Source organism: Aulonocara stuartgranti, assembly GCF_965226115.1.
Source record: "Aulonocara stuartgranti genome assembly, chromosome: 18".
In the NCBI taxonomy this organism is placed as follows: Eukaryota; Metazoa; Chordata; class Actinopteri; order Cichliformes; family Cichlidae; genus Aulonocara; species Aulonocara stuartgranti.
This window is the reverse complement of record NC_138954.1, coordinates 15,620,893-15,635,116: the sequence shown is the minus strand read 5'-3', so window position 1 is coordinate 15,635,116 and position 14,224 is coordinate 15,620,893. Positions and strand designations below refer to the sequence as shown.

The 14,224-nt window shown below is 41.2% G+C and overlaps 1 protein-coding gene across 14 annotated transcripts in view; it reads left to right on the top strand.

Moving 5' to 3' along the window:
* The window catches only part of greb1l (GREB1 like retinoic acid receptor coactivator), a 47,162-nt gene that overhangs the window by 15,433 nt on the left and 17,505 nt on the right, over positions 1 to 14,224 (top strand). For 11 of the 14 annotated variants that reach the window (XR_014272801.1, XM_082513878.1, XM_082513888.1 and 8 more), the window contains 7 exons: positions 7,077 to 7,183; positions 9,499 to 9,658; positions 9,860 to 10,042; positions 10,439 to 10,615; positions 10,782 to 10,958; positions 11,089 to 11,211; positions 13,245 to 13,355. Coding sequence is in view for 13 of the 14 variants with exons in the window: in XM_082513878.1 (XP_082370004.1) it covers positions 9,502 to 9,658; positions 9,860 to 10,042; positions 10,439 to 10,615; positions 10,782 to 10,958; positions 11,089 to 11,211; positions 13,245 to 13,355 (928 nt within the window). In the remaining variant the exon portion in view is untranslated. Of the gene's footprint in view, positions 1 to 4,459; positions 4,740 to 5,171; positions 5,258 to 7,076; positions 7,184 to 9,498; positions 9,659 to 9,859; positions 10,043 to 10,438; positions 10,616 to 10,781; positions 10,959 to 11,088; positions 11,212 to 13,244; positions 13,356 to 14,224 lie in introns of those variants that run through there. The other 3 variants (XM_082513883.1, XM_082513882.1, XM_082513886.1) reach the window with 3 other exon arrangements.

Sequence of the window (14,224 nt, the reverse complement as noted above, 5' to 3'; positions counted from 1 at the left end):
CCTGAATAAGTCTATAAATGTATTAGGGTCCTGTGTCTCTCTCCCTGTTGTTTCAGTTTAGGTGAACTGGCGTTCAACCCAGCAGTGTTGTAAAATGCAGATTGGGTTCACTAGCAGGCCTCCTGTTTTATTACACAGTCATGGACAGCATTGTAAATTTTCGCTTGTCCTTCACTTTCATTCGATTATGCTAGCTGGGAAAATCTTCTGCTACATAATCTAGAGGGTGGCAGATATTTTTTGCAAGTGATGATGCTTCCTGAAAGTCTAAACGTTTGTTGCTACTATTTGTTTTTATGTGGGCTCATGAAAAAGATGCCCAGCAACTTAAATTTGACATGTTACTTAGTAAATGATAGAAAATTAAATATGTGCAGTCTCTCACAGAATCAAAGTGCCTGGACTTGTTGCTTGATAAAGGCTGTAGAACATTCTCATAAGTGTGTCCTTCATTTACAGTTCCTTAATGACAAAAAAAGTGTAGTTTTATGCATCTCGCTTGGATTTTTACTGGAACTGATATCAAAACTGGGAGGACGGGTGATACTAAAGTTCCCGAATCAATTGGAAAAAATATTAATCCACATTAATATGCTACATTTGGCATATTGCTTCCTGTTGAGCGGCAACAAATGGTCTGTAAAGGTGGCGATTATTAGTCACACAATTTGTTTTTTTATCAGGCAAACAGAGAAAAGTCCATAAAGTTTTAGTTTATCATCCACTAAGGGCAGGGATAGCTCAGTAGATAGTGGCGGCCCCATGATCGGAAGCTACAGCTACCCTGAGGTACCCCTGAGCAAGGTACCGTCCCTGCACACTGCTCCCCCGGGTGCCCAATGGCTGCCCACTGCTTCACTGAGTGAATGGGTTAAATGCAGAGAGGAATTTCCCCACGGGGATCAATAAAGTACACTTTCTTTCTTTCTTTCTTTCTTTCTTTCTTTCTTTCTTTCTTTCTTTCTTTCTTTCTTTCTTCTAAGAAGCAGTTTTATCAATTATCAATGTTGTTGCAGATTAATTTATATTTGAGTGAATAATCAATTTTAGCCAATCAGTCAACAGTTTCAGATGCATATTCAGTTATATCCTATAAAGAGCATGCTAAAATATTACGGTAGTTATTTCTATAAACAAACAGCTGTAGTATACAGTGTTTTCCACTTTTTGAGTTTGTTTTCCACTTGCGTTACATTAGTTATCAGTTTGGCAGACCTTCGGCACGAAATGATGCTGGCCCTTTGTCCATGGCTGAGATTTAGTTTAAGGTTAAATACCTTGCCCTTAAACTCTTCCTCTGGGCCACAGTGTGTGGCAAGGTCACCACTCCAATCAAGCTAGTGTTAACACAAAGACCGCTTGTCCCCTAATGAATTAGCTCTACAGTTTCTCAGCGAGTTAATACACCTCTCTCCAGACCCTCGCAGGCCTTTCCAGCCCTGCTGGCCTTTCACACGCACCCCCTAGCCCCTAATTTTTAAATGAGTTTTATAACTGGACAGTAAACCTCCAGTGGCTTAATGATGATGACTTCTTCATCTGCCCAAATGCTCCTTTTGTCCACCCCTCCTCCTGCCCAAGACCCTGCCCCCGTTCCCTCTGGTCACACCAGGCTTTAAACCTTGGTTCACCCCACTTTATAGATGCGCAGATAATCTCCTACGACGCACAAATGTGCATGTGCACACGCGTGCGCGCACACACACACACACACACACACACACACACACACACACACACACACACACACACACACACAAACGGACCCTGGGGCTATTCTCTGCACTGAGCCCTGCTCTGTCTCTTTCTCAACGTCTTTCTTTCTGTTGCTGCTGACTTCAGCAATGGCATTCAACTGGAATGTTTGCCTTTGTTTGTTTGACTCACTGGAAAGCCATGAATGACCTTAGCTCATCTGCTATCCTCACTAGCACTGATTTGCACTTCAGGGCTCAGCAGGTAGCCCTGGGGAGTAGGAGTAGTATTTGGAGGAAGAGGGGGAGGTTTCGAAAGAAGGTTTGGGGGTTTTAATAAGGAAATGAGACCGGCAGACTGTCAAATGCATAGCAAACAAAAGTGCAACTTGTAACACCTTTGACAGGTAGCCCACTTGCCGCTAGTATAAATGGGTATTCTGTTACGGGAATTTCCATGTGGCGGTTTTGTCGTTTTCTTACTTGGGGGTTGTTTGTTTGTTTTTTGACAGTATAGGACTGTTTTGTCATCATAACAGGGTTATTAGCACCGTGTCCGCTCATACATCTGATGGATCTCGCTTCATTCTTAAAGTTGAAGCCTTGAGCTGCTGTGTAACGACAGGCATCCTATGTACTTCCATCAGTCATGCATGCACTTGGTTAGACAGGTTGATTAGATTATATAATGGAGCAGATACAAGTGTAGGCAAATGATTCTCTTGTAGCTCAGTCCAGGGTTCGGCAACTGCTGACTCAGCTAAGTCAAAGCTCCGGCACTCCTCTGGGAATCCAAGAGAGGAAGAGCTCCACTTCCCTACCCCCTTCCAAATTTAAGAGCCCAGAAAGCCCAAAATCTCCCATTAATGCTGGTCATGTGACTTGTCTTTCCTCAGGTGGCAGTGGCAGGAATACTTCCCCTTTGTCCCCTTAGAGTGGTGAAGGATGGGCTCAGGGGCGGGCAAGCATTCAATCCACACTCTTTTGTTTTGCAGCACAGTGTCTTTTGAGGCCAAAGAAAATGCGGGGTTTACTCATTATCTCCATTTTAAATGGGCTATTTAGGACAGGCCATGTCAAAGTCAGAGGCTTAGCGATAAATCACGCTGACAGCTCTTTTCCCCCAGTTGAACTTGCGGTTGTGCTGGTGTCAGTTGGATCTTTGTCAAAATTTCACTTTCATTGCAATGGATGGACTACTGCAGGTAGTCTGTGTTTACCACCCAAAAATGCCAATTATAATTTAATAAAACGCCTGTGAGTCACTCTGATTTACTAAGTCTGGTCTAAATCAGCAGTTGCTTGGAAAATTTCACAGTCAAACTCAAACCCAGCATTTAGACAAATGTCTGACTGAGTGAAATGAGTGCATGAAGCACTAATGAATGCCCTGATTGGTTCGTGTGGTGGTTTACAGCAGCCGTCACACTGAATGCGCTGCAATGGAGAGGAGGTGAGAAGAGCTCCACACAACTTGATTAAAACAACTGTTGACCGTGTCTGTGGTAATGAACTGGAACGTCAGTCACATGGCTCAGTGAAGCAGGAACCCGGGCCAGTAAAGGAAGATATCAGATAATGGAGTCATTTATGATAAAACCATGTTAGTATTTTATGACTTGTTGGAAGTCGTCTCGTCTTAAAAATAGCATTTTTAAGCCAAAATGATCAAATGTCTGTATGAAAGCAAGAGACCTAGAATCCTAGGGTCACTGTCGACTGTTTCTTCCCTGCTGGCAAGTACATGTGAGTTCACTTGCTGTTTACCTGACAAATTCTTGCAAACATTTCAGCAAGAAAACAAACACAGAAGCCTTTGGATGCTGCACAAATCATACTGACTCTACATGTTGAAGGCCAGAGCAAAATATTCTTGCATTTTCCACCCATTAGAAACGGTGAACAGTTTCCTGCTACTACAGATAGACAGATAGCCAATTGTCTTTCCCATTAAAAGTCAGGTAATTAAAGGTGTTGCAGAATTTCCGCTACCCCAGAAAGAGAAAGTTTGAGTGTTTTCAACCTGACTCAAGAAAATACGGTGTAGACTGAGGTCATGTTGGCCTTGTCATGTTGCCAACTGTGATCACTGGGCTGTAATGACATACAGTTCCCCAACATCTGCCAGCGCCTGTTGATTTGTGGTGCATTTCTGTTTATTTATTTTGACCAGATGAGCCTCCTGGTATTTATAGCAGGAGTAAAAGCCTAATGTGGGGTCAATCCTGGGTAAGGGCTATGGAGACAAAATGCCAAAGCTGACCTGACATTCTTGTCGGGGACAGATCCTTTCTGGTTCTGGAGTCTCTCCCACACACACACACACACACACACACAAAAAAACAATAAAAAGCTGGGTGTGGCCGTGAGAGATTGAGTTGAGCATAGGATAGAAAGTTTGATTTAAAGACTTGTGCCCCCCTCCCCTCTCTTTGCTTCATTCTTTTTGAAAATGAAAACTTCCACATGACACAGTGCCCATGCAGGATGTCTTAACGTGCTGGGGGTCACACGTGGCAGCGGGGAAATGTAGGCCCTCTCCTTTGTCGTCTCCCCCCAACACACACACACACACATAGAGAGCTCTGCAGGCCTCCAAGAGCATCTGTCACCACGGGGGGTCAGCAGGGCTGTAATGAATGAGCCCCCAATGGATACCCTCCCTCTTTGGCAAATGGCGTGGGACGGAGGAAGGCCTAGGGGGAGGTCGCTGTGTGTGTGTGTTTGTTTGCATGGGAGAGAGAGAGAGAAAGAGGAGGGAGGGTTTCTGCTGCAACAAGGGAAAGAGTGGGATTTCCAGTTCTCTGTAGAGGATAATGACAAAGGTGGCTACCAGAAAGGACTGAAACTCCATATGCTGCCTGGATATCAAAAAATAAAAGGATTTACTATTTAACATGGATGATATTTAAACAGGTGGCTTCACGTTTGGGATTTACTACACTTGATTGGAATTTTAAGCTGCTCGAGGAGTCATGGAAGGTACAGCAGAAGCTTCTTAAAACTGTGCTGTGTGTCACATGTGGCCCTGATTCAGCATTATTGGTACGGGTTTTTTTTAGTACCTCATTCAGTTTGTTTTATTCTCACCGCCCCCCTCTCCAGCCCCCATCACTTTTTCTCTCATGTCAGAGAAAGTGGCCTTTTTAATGTTAAGTGTGTGTTGAAATTTTTCCCGAATTTGTGCAACAGCGAGGTGTAAATATATATTTATGAAATTCCCCTTAAAACTGGCTAATTTCATTCAAACCCTGAATTAACTCATTTTCAGCTAGCTGCGTTTGTTTGATTAGCAAACGTCAAATAAAGGCCAAGTGTCAAGTTTAATTGCTTGATATCAACATCTTTTCCTTTTTATAAATGCAATGTTAGACAAAACACATTACCTTGCATTTGTTTGACTTTGCTGCAAAGCATATGCTAAATCACAATGTTATTAAAATGGGTGGAGGGTAAGCAAGTTTAATCCTGCCTCTTTCCCTCTGTTTAAACATTGTAATGTAATTATGCAGCTGAGCAAGAAACAAAAGGAGCCTGCAGAGAAAGAAAATTCCGGGTCAAAAGTAAGATTGGTTCAATTTAATGAACTTTTGATCTGACTTCTTTTCAGGGTAAAGCTCTGATATGGTTTTGATCTTTAACGGATCGCATATTGTGTAAGAAGAGATTTCACAAATAGCGCATCAGCTACAACAAAAATATGAGATGGGAACATTAATTCTAAGCAAGCTTTACTTATTTTTGTGCGAAGTTGTCAAGAGGAGAATCTCATTTTAGCTTTGTAGTGTACTCACCAATTGAAGAAAATTCACACCTCTTAGTTAATGTTGAATTTCCCTTTTTTTAAACTGAATGTAGTAAACAAGATTTCATTTTCAAGATTAAAAAAAGTTTTGGCTGCAATTTTTTTTCCCCAACATTTTTTCAAGACTGCACATGTTGACAGATCAAAGTAAAATTTCTTAAACAATTGTGTTTTTTTTTTTTTTACCTAAATTATTATTTTTTTATATATATGCATTTTTGTATCAACCTATCTAAACAGAACATACTGCCATTGTATTAATAATGGATGTATATTTTATAGTTGGGCTGTGCTTGCATGCATTTAAGAAGCATTGTCTTTAACCATTAGCTTAATCCTGTCCCACTTTCAAGAAATTTGCTTAAGAAACAAACTAAAACAGCACTTAAGTCTGAATATTTTCTCACGTTACATCACTGGAAAAACAGAACTTTATTATGCAGCACCTCGGGCTTGTCTTGTTTTTGTGTCTAAATTTATGGCTTCTTCAGCTTCATCTCCAGAGTCATCTCTGCCTCCTGTTGTGATGTCTACCCGTCACAACCAGATAAGCATCAAAATATTTAAAGACTCTGCTCCCTGGGTAATTAGCCGGTTGCAAGAGCTTAGGTTTGAGTTTTACATCAACAGCTGCGGGAACACTTGTGGGAGGGCAAAACATAAACCAGAGTTGTATTTCAATTTTCTTTTCTTTTTTGGTAGGCAGTTCTGTTGTATCGGTGTTGCAGGCGGATACGCTTCTGCTTTGTGACACGCTGATGTTTTTAAGTCTCTGATGCACTCCATCACGCTGGCTAATCATTCACTAAATGGGTAAATACAAGTTGAACCAGGTTGTGTGCACTTTCTATTTGAAGGACTTGGACCCCAGACAAGCTACTACTTTTTTTTCTTTTTTGAACAGAATATTTGTACAGTCAGAGGTGATGACTGGGTAGATTTTGGCTGTCAATGTTTTGAAAGGAACTTTGCTTCTGTTATATCAAAGCCTGATTGGCTAAACAATACTTTGTCAAAGGGTCAAAGTAACTTAAAGCCATTCAGAGGGTATTGACTGTGTGTTGAGTGCTGCAGCAACACCCAGTTGTACTTTATGAAAATGGCCTCGGGGCCGGGGAAACGTAATAGTGGGCTTTCTACACAGCTATACATGTACACATGCCACAGGCTGAGCTGCACTTAATGTCTGAGTGGTTAAAAGTGCCCTCATTCATTTTGTGAATAAGCATGCCCTTTGGACTGTGGGTATTAGTTGCAGCTTAAATCATTTTGGGGGGGATTTCCAAACAGCTGTAGTTTTTTTTCCCCCTCAAATGGCCAAAAAGTAGACTCATCAATTATGTTTTATTATTTAGTATAAAGTAAATACACTGGATATAATTGTTTATTTTTAGTTTGTTTGTTTAAACATTATAGATGTTTTGTGGGGGGTTTTGTCTGTAACTAGCACGTTCTTTTTATGAACATCCTGATTTAACATTCAAGCACAGAAAGTATAATTTCAACTATCTGGAGAAACCCTTAGCATAGTTAAACACTCTGAGCTAATCTTCAATCTTCCTGCTGCTTTCCCTCAGGTCTTCAAGCAACGAGGGAGTGACATGCCTTTGATGGAAATTTCTGCCGAGTGATAGCGATCCAGCATGTAGCAGAGTCCTGTCACACCTGGGAACAGTCTGACTGCGTAAGTCAGCCTGTTTTTTTGGGGGGGTTTTATGTGATGCTAATGTTTCCTCTCTGAGAATTTCAGATTTCACTCTCTGCAGCTCATTTTGTCCGTAGTGGTCTTCTCCAACCCTCTGAGTGAGGATTAGATTAGCCTTTTCTGACCCAGGGTCACATTCATGCAATCTGTTGATGCCACCCAGGAGCTGTGGAACGGCCTTGACTGACCATCTGACAGCCTGAAAGGCAGTTTTAAAGTCACCATTCATTGACGTGACTTCCCAGCATTGGCCATTAGTCTTTGAACATTAAACTGCTTCTTCTGCTCATTATGTTTAACCAGCCATCAGGCACACTTCAGCTGCTGACCTGAAATACCCTCCACCACTGCAGCTGACCTTAGCAACCACCTGAGTCACAACACCCGTTAAGTGACCCCTACCACAGTCACGCTTTGTTTTAAGTTGCACAGGTGGTAAAAGGTCATTTTTGGGATTCACCTCGCCCAGGCTGGGTTAATGACAAATCTGTCCAGTGGGGCTTCACACTCAGCCAAGCAGAGAAGTCTCCGGAGCCTGTTTTGACATTCAAAACGAACAGGCAATGGCTACAAATGTCCTCAGGCACCCAGCTTCTTTCTTTCTTTCTTTCTTTTTTCATTTAGCCATTAGTCATTGTTTCTCTGTGCAGCCACCTTCCTCCATCAGTTAAGCAAGAAGTACTGTAGCTTCGTTCTCTTAAGCTGCTTATCTCTTCCACAGCACAGTCAGGCACTGTTAATCTTGTCTTTTGTCTGGGTTGGTCAAATTCCTCCCCAGGAAGGTTGTTAAGTAAATATTGAGTCTGAAACCTGTCCAGGCACGGGCAAAATTGCACCTTCAAGGCAAACTGTGATCAGCTTAATTTCCACCTTACCTCTTATTTACAATATTATAAACAACGTTAGGAGTTTCTTTGTTTTGTGTGAAAACTGTAGATATTTATTCACCGACTGATATATTCAGTCAGTCATAATTAGTACTTTTTGTTTATTTTGTTACTTACACACACACACATCTAAAGCACATACTGTTGTCATGTCACAGCTGTGTGGGATCTCAGACCTTAATGAGGAGTTTTTCCTCCAAACAGCTGAAGGCTAAACTGGTCAAATGTAGTCCAAGGACAAACATGAGGCATTTCAGGCCAAACCCGTGTTTCAAGAATGCAGCAATTAAAACTTTGTCTCTGCTGAGATGTTTTGACAAGCTGAAAGCTTTGAGTTTGATTAGGCGTCTTTAATAAATGGACACTGAAGTGCTGTTCAGTAAGTGAAGCTTTCTTTTTTCCACACTTGGAGTGCTTTCTGTTTCTCCTGCCCTCTGTTTTCTTCTCTTGCTGGCTTCTCTGAGACCACATGCTCAGCCCTCTGTCCAGCTGCCACCTGCTAGCAAAGAGTCGGCCAACCACGGGCCCACGCGGCCGACCTCAGCAGATGTCACTGAGTGGACACTAGGAAGGGGGTGGGTGGGAGTGCAGGCAGAGTAACGGCAAAGAGCAAAAGAGCGAGGCCAAAAAGGGATAGGAAAAAAGGATTGGCCTTGGCCATTATGTTTTGACTGACATCGACAAAGTAAAGTGTGTGTGTGTGTGTGTGTGTGTGTGTGGTTTGTGCTTTGTGCTACTACTGACACTGTCTAGTAGACTAAACATTTTTATCATTAACAGGAAAGATCACTGCAGCTAAAGATTATTTTAACATTTCATATGTGTCAGGTTTTTTTTTAATGATTGACTTCAAATGTAGGTTTTTTCTGACCAACAGTTCAAATTCTGAGAAGCCAAACTGAGCAAAGTTTGCACATTTTTGTAGAAAAATGAACGTTGTTCACATGAGATCATGTAGATTTTAGCATCCAGTTCGGGCTTGTGGTTGGATGGAGCCTGGATCTGTTGGATTTAACTTTTATAAAGTTCTAAAATATAAAACGTGGGTCATGCTTCATGTCTGTGATGAGATCTGAGCTTGGAGATTCATCCTGCATTTTAGGCTTGTGCAGCTTGATGCATAAACCCATATTGGTTCTGAAATATTTAAGCTGGTTGCGCCAGGTGGTAGTTGATTAGCAGTTTTCAATAAAAACAAAATTTGACTCACACCATCAGAGCACAGTAGTGTTTATTTGAAACATGAGTACATTTTCTTCAGAGATCTGTTGCTTTTTAGATTTTGGCTCTCTGTTGAGCTTGCTATTAGCACACAGGAAATAATCAATAACTTGAGATGAGAAAAACCATGACTGTATTCATTTCCTCATGCTCCTCTTTTCTCTCCCCCTCTCTCTGCTCCCACAGATAATGGGGAATTCATACGCAGGGCAGCTGAAGTCTGCCCGATTTGAGGAGGCTCTCCACAACTCAATTGAGGCGTCCCTGCGCTCGAGCAGCGGGGATCCACAACCCATCTTCACACAGCTGTACTTAGAGCCTGAGACGTATCCTGGTAACATGGAAGGTAAGAAGCTCACAGCAAGCTGGAAAAAAATCAGTTTGAACTATATTGAGTTCATTGGACAGCTAGTGCTTTAGAGACTTAGCCTTATGTAGCATATATTTAAATTTTGTCAGAGGGTTCACTAAACATTCCACTTTTCTGTTGAAGTATTTCTTAAAATGCAGTTAAATTTTTAGTAAAAATAATCTTACATTTTTGTAGTTGATATGAAGTCGAAAGCTGGCGTAGCACTCCATGGCAGGGAGCACCCAGGGCACGAGCTTGTGAATGGCAACTCTTCCAACGATCTGGAGGAGCTGGAAGACGAAGACGACTCGGACACCAGCAGCCCTCCACTTCCCTACCTGCAAGCTCCTGCACCGGATGGCTGCTGCACCCTGGATGGTATGACCTCTATGCATCCATCCATCCATCCATTCTCTTTTGCTTATCAAATCCCACCCCCCTGGGGCATTTCTGTGTGGAGTTTGCATGTTCTCCCCGTGTCTGTGTGGGTTCTGTCCGGGTACTCTGGCTTAGTCCCACAATCCAAAGACAAACAGTTAGTGAGGTTAGGTTTATTGGTGATTCGAAATTACTCATAGGTGTTAATCTGGCATGTGAATGCAAACGTTGTGAATTCATTAGTATGATCTCAGGAGTGTTGTGTTGTGTTGCTGTTCCAGAATTTTTAACAAGCATGCCAGATGTATTAAATTTTTGTAGAAACTTTATTTGTTTATTATTACATCTCTTAATCTACTGTTTACTTAAAAAAATTTCCTCCTCCTCATCTCTCAGGCTTCTGTCAGGCCGGGAAAGACCTCCGCCTAGTCTCCATAGCAACAGAGCCCATCGAAGTCCCAGCAGGCTTCGAGCTGGTCGGTGCCAAGTCCCCCACTGTTCCTGAGCACATCTTGGTGTGCGCCGTGGACCGGCGTTTTTTGCCTGACGAGAATGGGAAAAATGCACTTTTAGGTCAGTGTGTTCCCGAGTGTTCGGATCAAGTAAACAAGCCAGAATTGACGTAATGAGCCAAGTTCCTGCTGAACTGAGCACGCTCTGTTGCTAGCTGGCACAGGTCATGCATTAGCCTGCAAATGTTTGGAAAGCAATGTAATTGTTGCATTTTTATGTCTTGCAGGTTTTTCAGGAAACTGTGTGGGCTGTGGTGAAAAGGGATTCAGATACTTCACCGAGTTTTCCAATCACATCAACCTGAAACTTTCCACACAGCCCAAAAAGCAGAAGCACTTAAAATACTACCTGGTGAAGAATTCTCAGGGTGCTTTGTGCAAAGGACCCCTCATCTGCTGGAAAGGTAAATATACACTACAGACTCCAGACTTTCTAAAGATGTATGTAAAGTATATCAAACTTTTATCTTACACTGCATTTTGTGAGGGTTTGATGAGTTTTGTTTGTTTGTTTCTCCTTCCTCTGTTTCTTAGACGGTAAAACGCGCCAGTTTCTCAGCAGCGCATCAACCTCCAAACCCGGCTCGTCGTCTTCTCTTAGCAGTAAAGAAAATGGAGGTGCCAGCGGACACAGCTCCTCTCCTTTTTCCCTTTCAGGTGAGATTATACTCTGCAGTGTTGCCTACGTTTTTACACAGCAGAGTTAAACCTGCAAGTCAGCAGCTGAAATTTAACGATAACTCAAGTAAGTAGCATTAATTGTGAGTGTGTAAAGTTTACAAAAGAAGTTAACAAATTTCACCTACTCCTGTTTAATAAGGTTGTTTTTCCTTTTTTTTCATCCCCTTTTGTCTCCTCCTGTGAATGATCCAGGCATCTTAGGCAAGTGTTTAAAGCACTACACTATGATCGTATAACATGTAAAAATGGCTGTAAAATTAAAGCCAGTGAGGAACTCTTGTAGATTTTATGTATGTTTAAAAAAATAAATACACACAGGCAGTTGTTTTATTACCCCCTTTTACAAAAAAATACAATACAAAGATGTTTTATGATGTTTCTCATTTAGCAGCTTAAATCTCACCCCAAACTCCAAGTCAGCAAGCCTTGCTTCTTACTCAATTATTATTGTTTTGCTTATTTATGTATAATCATTATTTTGGCACAAAGACAGCAAAAGAGACAGAAACTGAGAGAAACTTGAACGATGTGGCTAAACTGAAAGATTAATTAGCCCAGCAGGATGCTAAGGCCACCCAGAGAGTTTCATCTCCCATAGCTGGGCATGGTTTGTTGTGTTTTTTTGGTCCTGTCAAACTTACACTCAAACAGATCTATTAGAGTTTCAAATTTAATGGATGGATAGATGTTAATTCACAGTAAGATAATCTGTCGCACTTTCAGGGAAGTTTATAAACTGTGTAAATAAGTCTGGACTTCAAGTCATCAAGTGTAGCGTAATAATGACAGTATACATTTATCTATTCCACCAAAGTGATATTGTTTCAGTTGATTATATGCTGACAGCTTGTGCTGTTGCTATAGGTTTTGGTTGCTAAGCTCTGAAATATAAGAGTTGAGCTTGAAACACCATCTCGCTGCATTAAGCTATTTATGAGGCTTTGTTGGTCGTGTGCCACTGCATTTGGTTGCGGCAGTGCTTTGATGTGTATTCTGGCTGCATAGTGACATTTTATTAGAAGTAAATTACAAATAGTAAAAGTTTGTTAGTTTTTAGTACATTTTAACCAGATTTTTCAGTTTACCACGATGGCTAACTAGCCAATGCTTACTTTTGTTAGTGTATCTGTTCCAGTCTACAGATTCTGATAAATTTTGTTTGATTCGGATTATTTTTCATAATCATAATATTTTTAATATCTGAAGCTAAAATTTCACTGAAATCTTTGGAAGTGTTCGAATTTTCTGCCCTAAAATAGTATTCAAATCGGAGACAGTCAAGGAGAAGGCTTGGTTTATTTTATGCTTTTGAAAAGCATCCTCTTATCAACTTGGCTACTTTTTTGGTAATGCAGGTGAAAATAAATGCAGGAATTTAAAAGCAAACAATTAAATAAAGCTCTGGTTATTTATAGAATAACCATGTTGACTCTTCAAGGAGATGTTGTTCTTCTTTGACCTTTCACAGCGAGAGCTTGTTCCTTCTATGATTGGAAAACCTCCTGGGCTTATAGTATTGATTTGTTCTTAACCTGGATGCTGCTTGTAAGCATAGCTCTTGCACGTTAATATAGACAGCCGTGCTGCAGGGCTATGTATCGGCATTACTCTCGCCTGATGTCTCGTGACTGCGACCTTCAGGTACATCCTTCTCCTTCAGAGGTTTTTGACACTCATGCTTTGAAAGCCCAGAGGGTAGAATTCATAATAATTCACTTCACTGTCTCCAACTCAGGTCACTGTATTCTAGAGCGATTGATGAGAAGGACAATTCTGGTCTGTTAATAATTGTACAATTGACAGTTCATACTGACACAGATCTGATAGTTTGACATTTGTTTGAAGGCCAAAGGCAACAAAATGACCAATCACAGGAAAGGTGTGTGTTAAAGCCACAATCCAGAGTTATCAGAAACATTCGTATGAAGTCGGTGGACAAGGGAACCATGCATCATTGGGTGCATAGTAGCTGTGTTTTGATATTGTAATGCTTTTCTTTTTATCTACAGATTCTCCACCTACCAGAACAACGCAAGCATCCTCTGTCTTTTTTGGGAACCAGGAATGTAGTTTCCTCAAACCACTGGCCTCCACACCTGGAAACAAGACTCTACCAATAGGTGAAGAGTTTGATTGGTACATTTATAGCTGTGCATGTCAGTTTGTTCTGTATGTGGTAGGAAATAAACATGATAACATAAAAACTGTAGTCCCACATACCTGATGTATCCATGCTTCAGTGCTGGAATTTAAAATTTAGCTCCTGGCAAAACTTTACCTCAAGCTTTGTGTAAAAAAACAAAAAAAAAACCTTCATGAATATAAGATTGATTTATGCTACAGACTGCTTAGAAACACACAGATACATGCATGTGCTTACTTACCAGTCAATGCTGGAGGAAGAAATGCTATAATGATTTTTTTAAGGCCTTGCTATCTATTAGCTCCTTTACAAGGTTGCTATATTGACAAGCTAAGGGTACGCATAGCAATTGATGTTTTTGTGTGTTGCATACACTGTGAATATGAGATGGAAACATGGCCAATTGCTACAAGAGTGTACGTATAGGAAATCAATAGCCTGCCGTTAGTACTGACTTATTTTCATTCATTGGTTACTCTGCAGACAGTTATAGTTGGGGGAAATATTTTTATATTTGCATATCACTTGTTCGCTTTTTCGTTATCCATTCAACTTTTTGTAGCATGCTGGCAGTTAGCCACTGTGCTGCAGGCTGAAATATCGCAACATGGCACCATTGTGTAAGGAGAGCAGGGAGGCAGACCAGCATAGTGACAGAAACTGGAAAGGCAGGAGCAGTTTTAAGGTGGATTATTGATAAAAGCACAAAGCTGAAGTTTGCAGGCAAGTTGGCAGTTAGACAAAACAAGACGGGAGAGCAGAGATCAGAGTCCACAAAGCATGGAAGTGGTCAGGTACAGGTCAAAACAGATTGGGGATGATTTCAAAACACACAAAGATAATCTA